The following is a 15,195-nucleotide window of genomic DNA, read 5'->3' as shown; positions in this document are numbered from 1 at the left end:
TGGCATTTTTCCTCCCTGAAATGAGTATTTATATATTCATTTCAGCGTGCCATAGGGGCTTTCCAGCCGAGCTGATGGCAAGACATTAAACAAATCGTGTGTTACGAGGTGATCATAAAATACAAGCCTGTGGTGTCCCACATAGACCTGTCATTATGGCAAAACACAACAAACACGCACACACACGATTCTCGAGCTATATGCAGACATGAAACGCATCCTCATACACACCCTTGGGGCCCTCCTATGCTTTTTTTCCCATCTTCATGAAAGGTGAAGAATGTACTGTTTATTTCTCGGTAGGCAGTCTTGGATGTGTAGAAGATATTGCCTGGATCACAGGAATGTGATCATTAAATTGTGGTAATAAGAGGGTAGAATAACTAGATCAAAACAATTTATTTCCTCTTTTTTATTCATTCCACTTATTCTATTAACCTCCTATGAGAGCAAGGGTGGCTATGGAGGATGTAGGCCACATATGCAGATATTGACGTAATTGTCAAAAGCATCTGTTTTTAACTATTTATTTAATACTAGCCTTTGTAAAAACCAGCCGCTTGTTCTACGCTTTCTACGTACGGACGATTGGGACCCTTGGCGATTGCTTGCGGGAGGCATGGACTCTGTTGAATTTTTAAACATTTGGCTGGGACATGTGTAAAGCACCAGCTCAATAAAACTTACCGGAAATTGCGTGAGCTGTAAACATTCCAGTGGGGAGAAGGTTCATCGTTGCCAGCAATAAAATATCTTAAATATTCCTCCAACTTTAATTGCTCAGTATTTTGAAGCGTGTCCAACACGGACTGAATAGCTTCTTTCACTTCCTCCGCTGCCATTGCCAAACTGCAAAGGCATACTTCAATTCTGAAATGGCGCAGGAAATCAGTGTCAAACCATTCATAACTCTTCTTTCTGTTTGCTGATTGGTCAGGTTGAAAATCAAGCTCAATGAGAATAAACAAGATGGAGCACTGAGGGGAGATTAATGCTAAGTCTGCACAAATCCATCATCATCACAATATTCAAATTGCAAAGAACTGTTTGGAGCACAATAATTGTTGAGTAATATATTCCAAGTGTTATCAACTTGGATTTTACATCCTAGCGTAATGTTTAGCCAGTTGCGCAGGCAGAATCTTGATGACATCAGATATTCACACCGGGCACAAGTGACTGGAGAAAATGCTTAAGATCACAGACTGAAGGAAGCACATATGAGAGTTGAATGATGAAATAAGCATATATAATATCATGAAAGCAATATTTACCAATGATTTTCTAATATCATACATCCCCATCTAATAACTTTCTCTCTGTATCTCTAATTGTGACAATGTCTTTGTTGATGGTTGTCTACTTTCTATTAATGAACATTATCAGCAATATTCTCTCTATTTAATAAATGTTATGACGGTGCTATCATTTTCAAGTTAGGATCTTATGCTGTTCTTTATGTCATTGAGCAGCCAACTAGAGACTGTTGGTTTATGTTTTTATTATTTCCTACTTTGTACCAAGTGTAGACAAATCATGATTTTATTTAATAATAAATTTTTTTCTAGAAAAAGTTCCCTTATAAATATTTTTCACTGTTTAAAAGAAGTGAACCTCAGTTTTTATTTGTCATTGTAACAGTAAATCTGGAGTTTTTCTGTAAACAAAGTTTCCCTTATTTTTCAATCTTGTTCTCACCAAATGCAATTTGTGTTTTCTTCAGGTTAAACAAATTGGTTTATTGTCTTTTCTCATTTATTTATAAATGCTTAGTGCTGCATAACATCTGAAGCCAATGAAACTGGATAGTGGGAAACGAAGAGATGTCAAAATAAATCAAACATCTATATCCACAAATATGCTAACAGAAAAATGGTATACCGCCAAGATCCCATTCGCCGTGATTCTGTCTTGATACTTACAAAATATGATGGTAAAGTTCAAGTTTCATGACAATTTCTGTGTAATTCTTGACTTTAATGGCACATTTATTGCTGTTTCCTAGGATTTCTTTAAGCTCAAAAGTAAATTTGCCTGTGGAAAACGTCAAATGACTGAGCTGCAGGTCCAGCAAACAACAGCACACTGGCCAAATGTTCAGGAGATGCCCTTCTGGCTTGAAAAAGCCATCGCTTGGGGCCAAACTGACACTCCACACACATGGAAAGACATTTCCCTGCACTTGAAGAGACTGAGAGATTTCCTCCAGCAGCTTCTCACAGAAATCAGCAGTGTGGTGAGTAAATGTGTTTGATTGATTATAGTGCTACAGGAATAATGTAGATAAGTTGGCTCTCAGAGATATTGCTGTCAGGCATAACATCATACCAACCTAATTGTGTTGTGGTCCTCCTTACTGCCAATACATCTCTGATGCATCTGCACATGGACTCCACTGATTCCTTAAAGGTTTTCCATGGTATCGGCCACCATTGTGTTGGCAGTGGATCCTTTATGTCTTGTAAGCTGTGACTTGTGGATTTCATAGATTAGATTTTTTTGGAGCACATTCTACAGATGTTGGATTTGATTGATATCCAGGGAATTAGACCAATTCGACATTCTTGTACTCTTCTTTGTCTTTTGTACTTCAGACACTTCTGACCCATTTCTGCTGTGTGGCAGGGGCACTAAAAAGACTACAGGAAGTACTGATTAACATCTTTAACAAAGCTTAGGTAGCTGTTGTGTGTAAAATGAACATTTCCATGAATGGGAGAAGCCAGGGTTTCCTCACAGAATGATGTCCAAAGTAACAAACTGCCTTTAACTTCTCTTCTTGTTTTCCCTTGGTGAGTGTTTTGGTTGTTTTTTTTCTACAGCATAGGATGCATTGTAATTGCATGTTTTACCATTATTTATGTGGACTTTTGTCTGCCATCAAAACTTAAAACTAATCCACAATAATACGGCGAGGGGAGTGCAACAGGCTGTTTTTCCGTCTTTACAGGTTAACATTGTACTATATTGATTTTAAAGTCTTCACCTATTAGGCAGAACAGCAGCCATTTGATTAATGAAACTTTGAGTAAATTAATGCAGAAATAAGACTATCGGGTTTGCTCAAACATGCGCCCACACCTTCTGAGTTTTTAGCCAGGGCTTGAACGGTAATTCATTCAATGGAAGGGTCCTGCTAACAGACGGTGTTCTGTGTGTTGCTGAGGCAGTGTATGCCTGGCTGGCAGCACTGCAGTGTTGAGTTAGTCAGGTAATAGCCGCAGTGGGACCTTGAGTGCTAACCTGATGTATCCCCATATCAGATCCAGCAAATCTGGGAAGAGGGCCGAGGACAGGAGGTCTGCTGTTCTTTGGGATTCCTGAAATTTTCTGATCAAATCTTCTTTTTTTTTTCTACAACTCGCCAACTCACAGCATTTAAGATTATTCCTTATATTTTAGACTAACTTTCCAGCTAAATCATTTTCTGTTTATCGTTATTAAATTGCCCTTGGAAATTATGTTTGGAATTTCCCAACGTTTTACTGAAACATTTAGTGAGTTGTTAAAAATCAGTTTTCGGTTTATATTTGACTTATTACTTCAACTTCGACTTTTGAATCTACCAGTATATTTTTATAGATCAAGCCTCGCTTTTTTTCCTGCAGGTCTCTTTCTGTCAGCATAATTCTGGCTCTGCGTAATGCAGATGAGTCAGAATGAGCAGAGTTATGGAGCACATGCAAAGAAACAGTATGGTAAAGCTTAATTGCATTGAAATCTTTTTTTTTCCTCGCAATGGGCTCATAAAAGACCAGCTGAGGATAGCCCACTTTTTGGCAACGATATGAATCCTTTGATATCTTTACAGCTTTCCTGTGGCTTATGACCCAATATGTGAAATAATCCTATTGTTCATGAACAGGTGAGGATGATTGACAGACACCAACACTTACAAAAGCCAATGCTTAAAATGAACTTCTCAGAGTTACTCTTTTTTCTTTCTTTGTTAGATGTAGCGGTCTCCATTTTCACAGTGATGGTCTCAACAATATTATCGTGGAAAAATGTATCGTCCAGAAAAATCTGTTATCGTGACAGGTTTAGTTTGTGGTCCACTTCGCTTTACAACAGTTTTGAGTTGTGAGAATGGATTGATACTGTTTCAAGCTGATGCCAGTGCACATTTTACCTGCACAGTCAGAGAAAGAGATAGAACTTCCATAATGCATTTCTTGTAATATTAACTAATTATTGCTGCTACTGAAAGAATCTACTTACCAGAGACACACAGAGTTGTGTAAAACCCCTTAACTATCATGAGGATACTCATTGTGTTTTGAGGGTGACAGTTAAGGGGTTAATCACCGTTATGTCCAATTGCGCCTAAATAAATGCACGTCTATGTGGTATATTCAAATAAACAATTTGTAATTGATTTAATATTTTCTTAACCCTTTTTGAAGAAGAATTAATCTTTTTTATGTAGTTGTAAAAAGGGAAGCTGTTGGTGTGTAGAACAGGATTAGCATGTCTAGTTACTATGAATTACACACACACACAAACATGCTAATGCTTGATTTGTTTGGGTCCATTGCTGTGGGGTAATGTCTCTAAAGTTTTATTGGAGTGATTGGCTGGTTCTCATTCTTTCAGTCTGTGTACTACCCTCCCCCGCATGCTGGGAAGAAGCTCTCTTTCCGTCAATTAAACTTGAACACAGTTATTGTGTAGGTGCAGCTCTCAGAGGAGCCTCGAGGTAAATCCAGGGCTTTTCTCCAGCTGCTTATCAGACACATCCTTCTGCAAATTCTGAAACTGGTAAACCAACTTCTCATTGGATTGCTTTCCTTTGCTCTTTTAGTAGAAACAAACATGGATGTAATTTGTGCATGCATTAGAACCATTAACTTCCACGTGTACCTTAAAATGACAAAAGTTTACATTTTCATAGTTTTTCTTGTCAAACTTGTCTCAGTTTAGAGCTTCACATATTAGATAAACCCTAAAATACATATGCATGATTTATACATATTTTGCGTCTTTGGTGTCTTTCTTCACCATCTATTTCATTCTAATCTATAAAATGTCTCCTTAGGCTCCTTGGCCAGTATGTAATCAGTCACTTCTGTCAAAGAATGTCTGGTTGTAATCACAACAAGATACATGGTCATAATTAGAGACAGTGCTAGTGAGGCTTTGATGCCAATTGTGCCCTGGTAGTCGGTCGTAATTGCTTTCTTTTGTGATGGCTTATTCTTATGGGCATTCCTTCAGTCACAGAGCATTCAACAGTTTGTATTGTAAATGAGCATTCCTTCTCTGTTGCATCAGCAACACACACACACACACACACACACACACACACACACACACACACACACGTTTACCGTACAGCATTTACCATAGACTATTCAGCAATCGGGAGGCCAAATGTGAGGGCTGAGCAACACACAGAAACTGTGTTGTTGCAGACAATAGCTGGGGTATTTATGTTCTATTTAAACTCTGCTTGACCTACCATTATGATTCCCATTAGTAGTGATCTCATCCTCTCAAATTAGTCGTTAGTCTTTCTCCATGACACACTGCTGTTTAAATATAAAGGCCTGAATTTGTTTTTTTGTTTTTTTTACGTTGATATCGTTTCTTTTTAAAACTGCTTAAATGTTAATTTGTCTTTTTTTTCTTTCCTTTTTATTCTGTTTCTCTTAGAGCTCCACAACAGAAACCTTGAATAGGCTTCCCTTATTAGGTCAGCTTTTAGGCCGGCTGTGCTGGAACCCTCATGTCACTGCAGAAGGTGAATCTATGCTTTGGGCATTACTTTATCTGTCTTTTTAAAACCCACTGACAAACAGAAACAACAGACATGAAAATTAACCTGAGAAAATTGGTAAATCTTGTGTGTGTCTTGCAGGTGCAAGTAGAGGACTTCTCCTCCAGTGTTTGTTGGCTCTGTATTCTGAGCATCCAAGCAATGCAGTGGAAGGAAAAGCCAACCAGTGGATACAGGTAGAAACTGATCTGTTAAAATAAACTGCTTGACAAATTAGCCATTGTTTAATAATTTTATTGACCGATATTAGTTTTGCAGCTCTAGCCTGCAAAACTAGATGTATCTAGACACGACACATGTCAAGATACATCGCCAGTGATGAAATTCATTATATAAATACAGATGGGCTGCGACAGACTGGCGACCTGTCCAGGGTGTACCCTGCCTCTTGCCCAAAACGTTTGCTGGAGATAGGCACCGGCAACCCTCCTGACACCACTACGGACAAGGGTGTGCAGAAAATGGATGAATGGATGGAAATACAGAAAGAAAAATGATATGACATGAAGCGATTCATCCATCAATCACAATATAGATCGACTTAATTATTTTAGGGAAAACAGTTACATTTGATGCATTTCAGCTAGATTCAGCATGACAAAGCAAAAGAAAAAGAAATGTAATCATTAAAAAAAAAAAAAAAACAAGAAAGAGACACTGAGACCCAAGTGAATACTAATACTATTAGCCTGGGTGTTTTTAAAGTAGGCATCTGTAATTATCTCTGAATGAGCAGAGCTATTATAGAAACCACAGGAAGATAGTTACTGATTGCTTCTGGATCTCCTCACCCATGACGAGTCCAAACTTGAGGCAGATAAAGTTGGGATGTAGCAGGCGGTTTTCCACATTCACAGCAAGTTGATCTCATGAGTATTACTTTAAGTAGTGCTAATTTATAGTTACCTAGTTCTGTGCGTTTTAATTGCCGCCTCCATTTTTATCCTCCTGTTGTCTGTGGCATACACATTCACCAGGCTCTGCCTTCTTAGTGGCTTTGATCATCTGCTTTCTAACTAACAGTTAAAAAGAGGAGTAATACTCGAAATCAAATGATGGGTTGCAGTATTTTTCTAAATAAAAGGATAAAGTTTCTCATTATTAAATGTTTCTGGTTTTATGGTGCAATAAAATAAGACAATACATCCAAACTGAAATCCCAAAATTGCATTCTTTAACAGCTGCTTTAGCAATGCACTCGCTACTATTTACCATAGTGGCAGCTTCTTTGGGTTCTGTGTGGAGTGTGGAGGAGTCTCAAGCAGCAGTTTAGTAAGTTATCCAGGTGTTGTTCCTTACACAAACCTGTGTGGCTTGGTCAATGGAGATTTAGAAGGAGGAATGACCACACTATTTTTGTGTCAATCTTAAAACCCACACTGGGCTGGCAGTAGTTTAATTTATTGCTAGTGTTTGGCACTGTATATCTACCACTTGCGCTGCATTTTACCATGGGATATTGCTCATATCAGGGAGAAGTGGTGTTTACTCAGACAATCAGGCAGGCTGAAATTGATGGTGGAGGTGTGGAAACCACCCATATTTTTAAGGATTTTGCTTTGATGGGGAGGACACAACAAGGTGCAAGAGAGCAGGAGACTGAACATCTATACCCTCTTAGAGATCCTGGAAACTGTACTAGAATTTTAATCTTGTGTAAAGAGGATGTAAGCAAAGGTTTAACAGAATTACACAACTGATGGCCACTGCACAGCAAAGTTGGAAAAAATTGTGACAAAATCTCCTGTGTTTCCAGCCTTTATTGATATTGAATTACTTGTGGTAAATTGTGCGTAACAGTGTATTCTTCCAGATCTTTTTCATATGCCAGTTTTCATCACACTGGGCTGGGTCATTTTATTGTTTGTGTTCTGGATGACTTGACATAAAGATTACTTGGCAATAAAACACTTTTTTTTTTTTTAAAACAAAAGCTCTTTAAATAATTCTTCTTTGACAGTCTCTGGACTGCTGAAGAGATTTTCTATTTCATTTATTTTAATAGGGATGTGCTTTCCATCTCTGTCTTTCCAATCCAATTGAATAGTCATAATGAAGTGAGTAGATTGTGTCTCTATTCGTCTTAGTCTGCATAGTCTCCAACTATGTTTCACATTTTAAAGTCAAATTAAAAGTGACTGTTTCACAGCCTCTGATTATCATTTAAGAATCCGCCTTTATATTAGGGCTAGCCAGCAAAGCGCCCTGTGTGTTCTGTAGGCGAGCGCAAAGAGGAGGGAAAGAGAAGAGGGGGAAGAAAAGCTTCTGCCATTTTCAACTTTGAGAGGGTTCACACAGATGGCTTATGATAAACAATGTGAAACCTTCACATTTCTGCCAGATTAACTGTGTGTTTGTATTCTTTTGATTAATTTCTCATCTAAAAAAAACATCTTGCTAATTAAAACAGAGCCTAGAAAGTAAACTTTGAATTTTGCCAGATGTTCTTTGACCTGTCGGAGGGGAAGCTGAGTGCAAGTGACCACAGCGGTGTCTGCATCTGTGTCAAGATGTTTCTATGTGTGGCAATATTGTATGTTTTGTGCAGGATATACTGGCCAAATGTTCAGTAGTGTAGAAGGTAAAATAATAGTTACAATAATTGAAATTGTGATGTATTGAGGCTGTAAATAGATTACAGGCTTACAAGGTTCCCCATTTTTCCTCCAAATGTAAAAGTGGTCATTGTGGCCTAATAGTTCTACTTTAGTTTCATCAGACAACAGGACATGTCTCCAAAAATGAAGGTCTTTGTCCTTATCTGCATTAGAAAACTGCAAATTATTTATTTATTTATTTATGGCTTTTGTTCTGGGGTCGATTTGCATATTTCAGACCAAAACACATCCATCTCTGGGACACAGAACTAACCTCCATCCTGAGTGGTAGGATGGTTAGACATTCCCACCACATCTGTACTTGTGTGTAATTGCTTGGACAGATTAACTTTCAACTTTCAAGCATCTTCAAATTGTCTAAAGACTTCCCCCATTGTTCCCAGTGTTTCCTTGAAATACATCCATCTACCTCCAATTAACTCAAGTGTGTCAGTAAAAGTTTGCAAAACCATGATACCGTAATCTGGGTTTCCCTCGTATTTCAAAGAGATTCTACTCATTCTCTAGGTAAACTTATATTTTTGAAGGTATTAATAAATAAATCTGACATATTCTTCCTGTTATTGTTCAGCAAATGGAAACAATTTTAGTAATTCTGACCAAAAACAAGATAAGTGTGGTTGCATCGAATTTTATAAAAGGGTATTGGAGTAAAAGAGGTTGAATACGAATGTATGGCACATTTTGTTATATTGCTGTGATCTTGAAAATTATTTTTTTTTCTACTTTATAGTTATAGAGCAAGATTTTCAATGATCCAAAAGCGTCTTGTACAACAGTCATTGTCAGCTTTTCTACATTCCCTCCTTTTATTTTTTTGAAGAATCTTCCATTTACCACCAGTGATGCGAATGACGAGAAGCACAGCAAAGTCCTTTCGCAACAACTTAGCTTGTCTGTCGGGAAGAGCAGAGCAGATAATCTGTTTTAGGTCAGAGATGCTCCTTCTTTGTCTCTGTGTCTGCACAGCGCTGCCTGTCTTGGAATGTGAGGCAAAGCCTGTTTTTTGTTATCCTTGACTGATTGTTCTCCTTAACATTGTTTTCTTATTTCCTTCTTGAGAAACTGACTGTCAGCTGCTATGTGGCATCCAAATGCTTTGTTCATGTACATTTAGGTGATTTTGAGAATTTAATGAAATGTTTTTGTTTCTTTGCTGTTGCATGTTTGCAGCGGCATGTTTCCCCCAATTGATGCATATAGTGTGTACAGTATTTCTCTCTCTTTGCTTCAGCTCCCTGTCTGTCTCTCTTCTCCACATCTGAGCTTTCACATAGGGTTTGATGCATTCTGGGGTATAGCCACAAAGCTCCAGGCTGATAGTCATTAACTCTGTTGGTCTGTTTCTCAACATCCTGCACATGTAAAAGGACCTCACAGTGCTGCAGTAAAATGATCTTTGAGAAGATGACAGTAATGCAAGTAAGAGTGTAAGTAGTGAGGGTGTAATTTTAGATAGCCAAACAATCAGCTGAATGGTAGCTTAATCTGGTCTTTAGCTGCTCAAGGAACCACAAATATTCCCTGCAGCAACTGTAGCCACTTTATATATTTGCAGCTGTTTGCTCATACTAAGTTTTCATTTTATTATTAAAAATAAAAACATTCCCTCTTCTTATTAGGTTCATTTTAAATGTCATTGTATGAATAAAATTCACTTCATGGTTCCAATCACCTGGATGATTGCCTTCATTCATTCTCTTCCTTTTTGCTTAGTTTGTGATTTTCTTTCTCTCCTTCTTTGTAAACAACAAAAGTAAAAAAAATAAAATAAATCCCACCTGCATTAAATTATAGATTTTAATAAATGGACAGTTATCTAACTAAAACTTTTCAAAAATGCTAAAAGAATGTGCAAAAAAAAACAAAACCTCATGACTCCGTGGTTGGTTGTCTGTAAGGTCTTAATTTTTTTGGAGTCTCTAAATGTAAACTATTTGCAGTTTATTTGTATTTTGGAAATATGCTTTATATTACTTTGTTTTGTGATTTGTATTTGTGGCTGAGTGATGTACTTACAACATTTTTGTTAAATTATCCACTTCCAGCTCCTTAGTAATGCACATTTAAACAGGTTCTGTGTGTTTACAGAAATTTTTGTAATAGTTAACTAAAATCCATCCTCAATGCTTTTTGCTGAGCTTATAATAAACTGTAAGGACTGATGCTGGGTATTTTTATTTGGGTATTCATTATTTGACCAGTAAAATATCTGAAAATAAAACAGTAGCACAGTAACACTTCTGCTCAATATGTAGTACAAAAGCCAAAACATGACATTACAGTATTATAATTTTAATAAAGTATGTAAACATAAGCAATTTGGCTTGTGGAAAGTGAGATAACTCGCATAGGTTTTGAATCATAATTTTTAAGCATTTCTGGACAGCATTGACACTCTGAAACCAAACTCCACATTAAATTGAGTGGTTCCTAAATTTAAATTATAATGATATTAAAAGTCTAAAAAAGTAAAGTCTTTGCTTTTAGCTTTAATAACACATTGTTTTGCCATGTCACATAAAATCCATTGAATTTTGTGGGTGTGTTGGTCAAAATGTGAACATGTTGCTTTGGTATGAACACTTTTGAAAGGAAAAGTGTGTTAACTGTGCATAAAGAGAAATATACAAGAGAGCTGGATTTTTTTTTTTTATAAAAGTAACTAACACTTAACATTTTTTTTGGATACCATCAACTATGTGGGCTAACCCTTTATAGCCCCTCGACTGTTAGTGGGTGTTGTACAAATACTGGATGGGCATACAGATTTATTACTCCAAGTTTGAGGTTGGGTTGGTTCTAAATCAGTGCTTTTAGAGATCCAAATTCTTTATTTGTGCTCTTCCAGTGGATTTCATCTCCCCTTTTTTGTCTCTGCTGTTTTGACCATCTGAGGCTATACTTAAGTCTGTCATTGGTTTTTCAATCATGGTGTAGTAATTGTTAACAGACACCCATCCAAAGCACGTCTTTGCCTCATGCCTTTTTTCTTACATCCTCTGTTTTAATTTTAGATTTATGGGGGGATCATTGCTATGGCAGTAACTTGTCCCCAAAGCCAATTCAAGTTGCTTTTTTCTGTGTGAGAAAGATGGCTTTTGACCTAAAGTATTTGCCACCCATCTATCTTTCTGTTCTTTATCCCATTCCTCTGGTGACCACACACTTTTTCCCCCCGTTCAGAATACAGACATCACAGTGACTTTCAGTCTCTGATACTTATTCTAACCAAACCTTCCTTACTTCTCATTCCCCGTCCCCACTGTGCCTCCTTTCTAACTGTGGGTTGAGTGTGATTGGCTTTGTATGTACTATATGTGCTGGGTTTGAGGGCTCTCAGATGGTAGTGATTGGGGTGGTTTTGTGAGACTATGTGGAGGGTAAGCATCCTAGCGTGCTGCACAGCCAGGCCGGAAAAACCACAGGGCTGCACCAACAGCTCTGCAGTACTACTTTTCCTCAGATTTAGGTTTCACTGCTCTCTTCTTTTTATACATACTCAACATCCCACAGTGTCTTTCTCTTCTTATTTCCTTTTGTCTTTTATCCTGGTGTTTCAAAGCGGTTTGTATTTTTTCACTACTTGGTGAGCCATATGCCTTGGTTTTGCTGTGTAGACAAGATGTCAAGTTTTAGGTATTCAGCTTGTATTAATAAGTCGATTTCTTGTGGTTAAATTAAAAGGGTTGTTTCAAAGGCTTGAACAAGCTTTTGATTTGGTATCCTTGGGTTACACACAAGAACACACGCGCACACACACACACACACACACACACATGCATACAAGCACAACACAACCACAAAGTTGTATAAAAAGCATTCAGACACTGCTTTGAATCCAGTCAGAGGTATAATGAGTAAACAGCTGACCTTAACAATTATACTGCCAATATCCTTCAATGACTTTTGTGATTCTTATTTTGCAATAGCATAAGCAATTAGCAATTACCTCTAATTTAAATTTGATGTCTTGAGGTTTATCTCAAGACCCTTCACTTTTGGCTGGGGTATAGACCCCATCTTTGGGAGCCACTCTAAGGTGTGTTTAGATGTTACCAGATCTAATCTAAAATGTAGAGGTGATTGTGGCTTTTCAGGTGGTTCTTCTATTTTGGTAAATCTCTTTGCCTTCCAATAGAAACTTCTAAGATGCTTTTAAAATTAGTCCTGTGACCCGGTTGGAAATTAACATAATTTTATTTTTATATTTCTTTCCTGTATTTTTTAAATTATTTTCTTCTGCTACATTACAACTTTTAGTTTTATTCTGTTTTGATTTCTATGAAGTTATTATATTTCCCACAGATTTGCTTCAACGTTATTGCTGTGCAGCTTTCAAAAAAATTACTATATTAATAAAGTTGGCATTGTCCAGTTTATGTTCTTACCATATACTTTGAGTGGATTCCTTTGCTTCATTTCACCCAACATTGTTCGCAGCTGATTATGGGTTGGGTTCATTATTCTTGTGTATCATGAGGCCCGGTTGTAAAATGGCAAGGGTCTGTTACAAAGAATGCTCGTTTCTACTTCTACTTGTATGCTGCCCCTTACATTCATACTTAATTATTGGAATACCTTTTCTCCAATCGTGTGTTTCAAATGATGTGATGCTGACATAGTCATCTGGTTTTCCAGCAACCAATTAGATTTGCTGTATTGAAACTTTTGGTTTTGGTAAATTGTTGCATTCATGAGGTGCCAAACCTCTGCTGCATATTGTTTCTTCTGCTCCACCACAGAAAGTCCTGTGTCATCTGGCTACAGACGAAGAAGATGGTGCAGCCGTGGCACTGATGAAGCATTTAGCAGTGCCAACCAAAGAGTACCATCTTAACGTGCTGAAAAAGGTATTTTGTTCTTACAGCTTCTCTTTACAAGCATACTTGCATTTCATTTTGATTTCTTACATTTCAGATGGTGACAAGAATACAGGAAAGCATTGGGAATAGTCAGTGTTCTGTGAGCAGCACAAATAAGGGGTAAATATAATTCACATTCAAACAAGCTGTACTCATGGTAGATTGGTTTCTGTTCTGTTGACTGAAATTGCAAGAAATTTGATCAATAAAACAAAAAAATGCATAAATAAAATAAATACAAAAAGACTTTCATGTATCTGTTCAGTTACACACAGCAGTAGTGCATCACATTCCCACAATTAAAATGTTTCACAAATTTGTGAGTTTTATAATGTTAGTAAATTAATTTAACATCATTTGAGTTCAAAAAGATACAATTAGTTTTTTTTAATTTTTAGCTTGTTCTGTTCTTGTGGTCTGAATCTTAAGGTTAGGATCTAATGTCTGCCTCATTAATGTACAGTACTTTATTTACAAAAAAACAAACAAGCAAAGAAATAAACACTATAAATAGTTGCAATAAAAAGTTCTGTTAAGAACATTACAACTGTGTCTGTGCTTTTTAGGGGAACTATGAAGAAGTTGATTTTAAATGAAAAACAAAGCTATGCAGGAAACATAAGCAAACATTAAGTCTAATCTTCACCTCCTATTGTTCTGTCTGCACAGTAATATAAATGTCTTTAACATTTCTCAAACTCCACATAGGTGTTCATGTGGCAGTGTTTGGGCTGCATCAGAGGCTTGTGTGCCTCTCATCACATGTCCTGAAGCGTCTCCTCTTATTGGTGCTTTGCTGCAGCAGCAGATGACTTGCATCAGAGAAGGTCTGAGTGAAAACTTCCTTGGTGCTCTACACTCTGCCTACTCCAGGTACAGCAAATGTTTCTACTGCATTTTTAGCTTGTGCTGCCATATTTGAGAAAAATATGCTAAGTGTCTCAGTAGAGTGCAGTGTTGTACTCATTAAGGACTATTTCATACCACAGTTGTAAAAAGGATGTAAAGTCTTCATTACTAGAAAAGTTGGGAGGTTTTCAGAAATGCTGTAAAATCTAACTGAATACAGTTTTCAAGTATTTATTCATAAATCTTAATATATTCATTTCCAATTTGGAGATGAAAGGGATTTAATTCTACTTAAATGATTACAACTGAGGAAAAAAACGTTAGAACACCCTCCTACCTAAGAGGTGGCTTTACCCCCTTTTGACTGAAATAGCTGCAGGGAAACACTTCTGGTAGCCATCTACCCGTCACTGACATCACGTCTGAGTAAGGTTTTTCCTACTCCTCACTTTCAGCTGCAAGATATTTTAGTGGTTCTTCTACTGCCTGCTTCAATTCTCCTGAAAATGCCAAAAAAAGGATCAAGTTACCATTAGCATATGTGCTAATAGTATCTAGTATAATATAGTATAGTATAATATAATATAGTGTCAAAAATATAAAATTTTATTTTAAAATACAGCCCTTCAAATATTTCCAGATGCGACCTGCTACTGGACGAGCAGGCAGTTGTTTCCCTGTGGTATCAGAGCTTACCCAGCCTGGAGGAAGCTGTGCTCAATCTGTTGGCGTCTGCTACTGCAGCAGGATCAACACCAAGCAAGGTGGAGGAGCAAGTGTCGAAGTCGTTATTGGTGAGTCCTCTTTTCGTGATTATAGAAACATGTCCGACTGCCCACATCTGACAGTGGGACGTGACAAACAACTGTCGACGCACTATTGTATACGCTACCGTGTTTGACCAAGTAGAACAGGTTGAGTGATTAGTGAGGTGGGATGTTAAAGAGACAGAATACAAAATGAATGTTTTTAAACAGATTTTGTCCCTGCGTTTAAGGGTGTTAACAAAAACAAACTTGTATTTTACACTTTTTAAATTAATATAAAGATGTTTTAGATGTTAGACACACTCGAGTGTAAAAAA

The 15,195-nt window shown here is 37.2% G+C and overlaps 1 protein-coding gene across 2 annotated transcripts in view; it reads left to right on the top strand.

Annotated features, from left to right (window-relative positions):
* The window catches only part of fancc (FA complementation group C), a 37,018-nt gene that overhangs the window by 1,465 nt on the left and 20,358 nt on the right, over nt 1–15,195 (top strand). The window contains exons 2-8 of one of the 2 annotated variants that reach the window (XM_007548181.2): nt 2,006–2,236; nt 5,656–5,743; nt 5,861–5,955; nt 13,143–13,250; nt 13,318–13,382; nt 13,971–14,135; nt 14,752–14,905. In XM_007548181.2, the coding sequence (XP_007548243.1) occupies nt 2,051–2,236; nt 5,656–5,743; nt 5,861–5,955; nt 13,143–13,250; nt 13,318–13,382; nt 13,971–14,135; nt 14,752–14,905 (861 nt within the window). In that variant the 5' untranslated portion in view covers nt 2,006–2,050. The remainder of the gene's footprint in view (nt 1–2,005; nt 2,237–5,655; nt 5,744–5,860; nt 5,956–13,142; nt 13,251–13,317; nt 13,383–13,970; nt 14,136–14,751; nt 14,906–15,195) is intronic. The other variant, XM_007548182.2, reaches the window with a different exon arrangement.

This window comes from Poecilia formosa, unplaced genomic scaffold (genome assembly GCF_000485575.1).
Source record: "Poecilia formosa unplaced genomic scaffold, Poecilia_formosa-5.1.2 Scaffold25, whole genome shotgun sequence".
Classification (NCBI taxonomy): Eukaryota; Metazoa; Chordata; class Actinopteri; order Cyprinodontiformes; family Poeciliidae; genus Poecilia; species Poecilia formosa.
The sequence above is the reverse complement of the archived record's forward strand: the minus strand, read 5'-3'. Positions and strand labels throughout refer to the sequence as shown.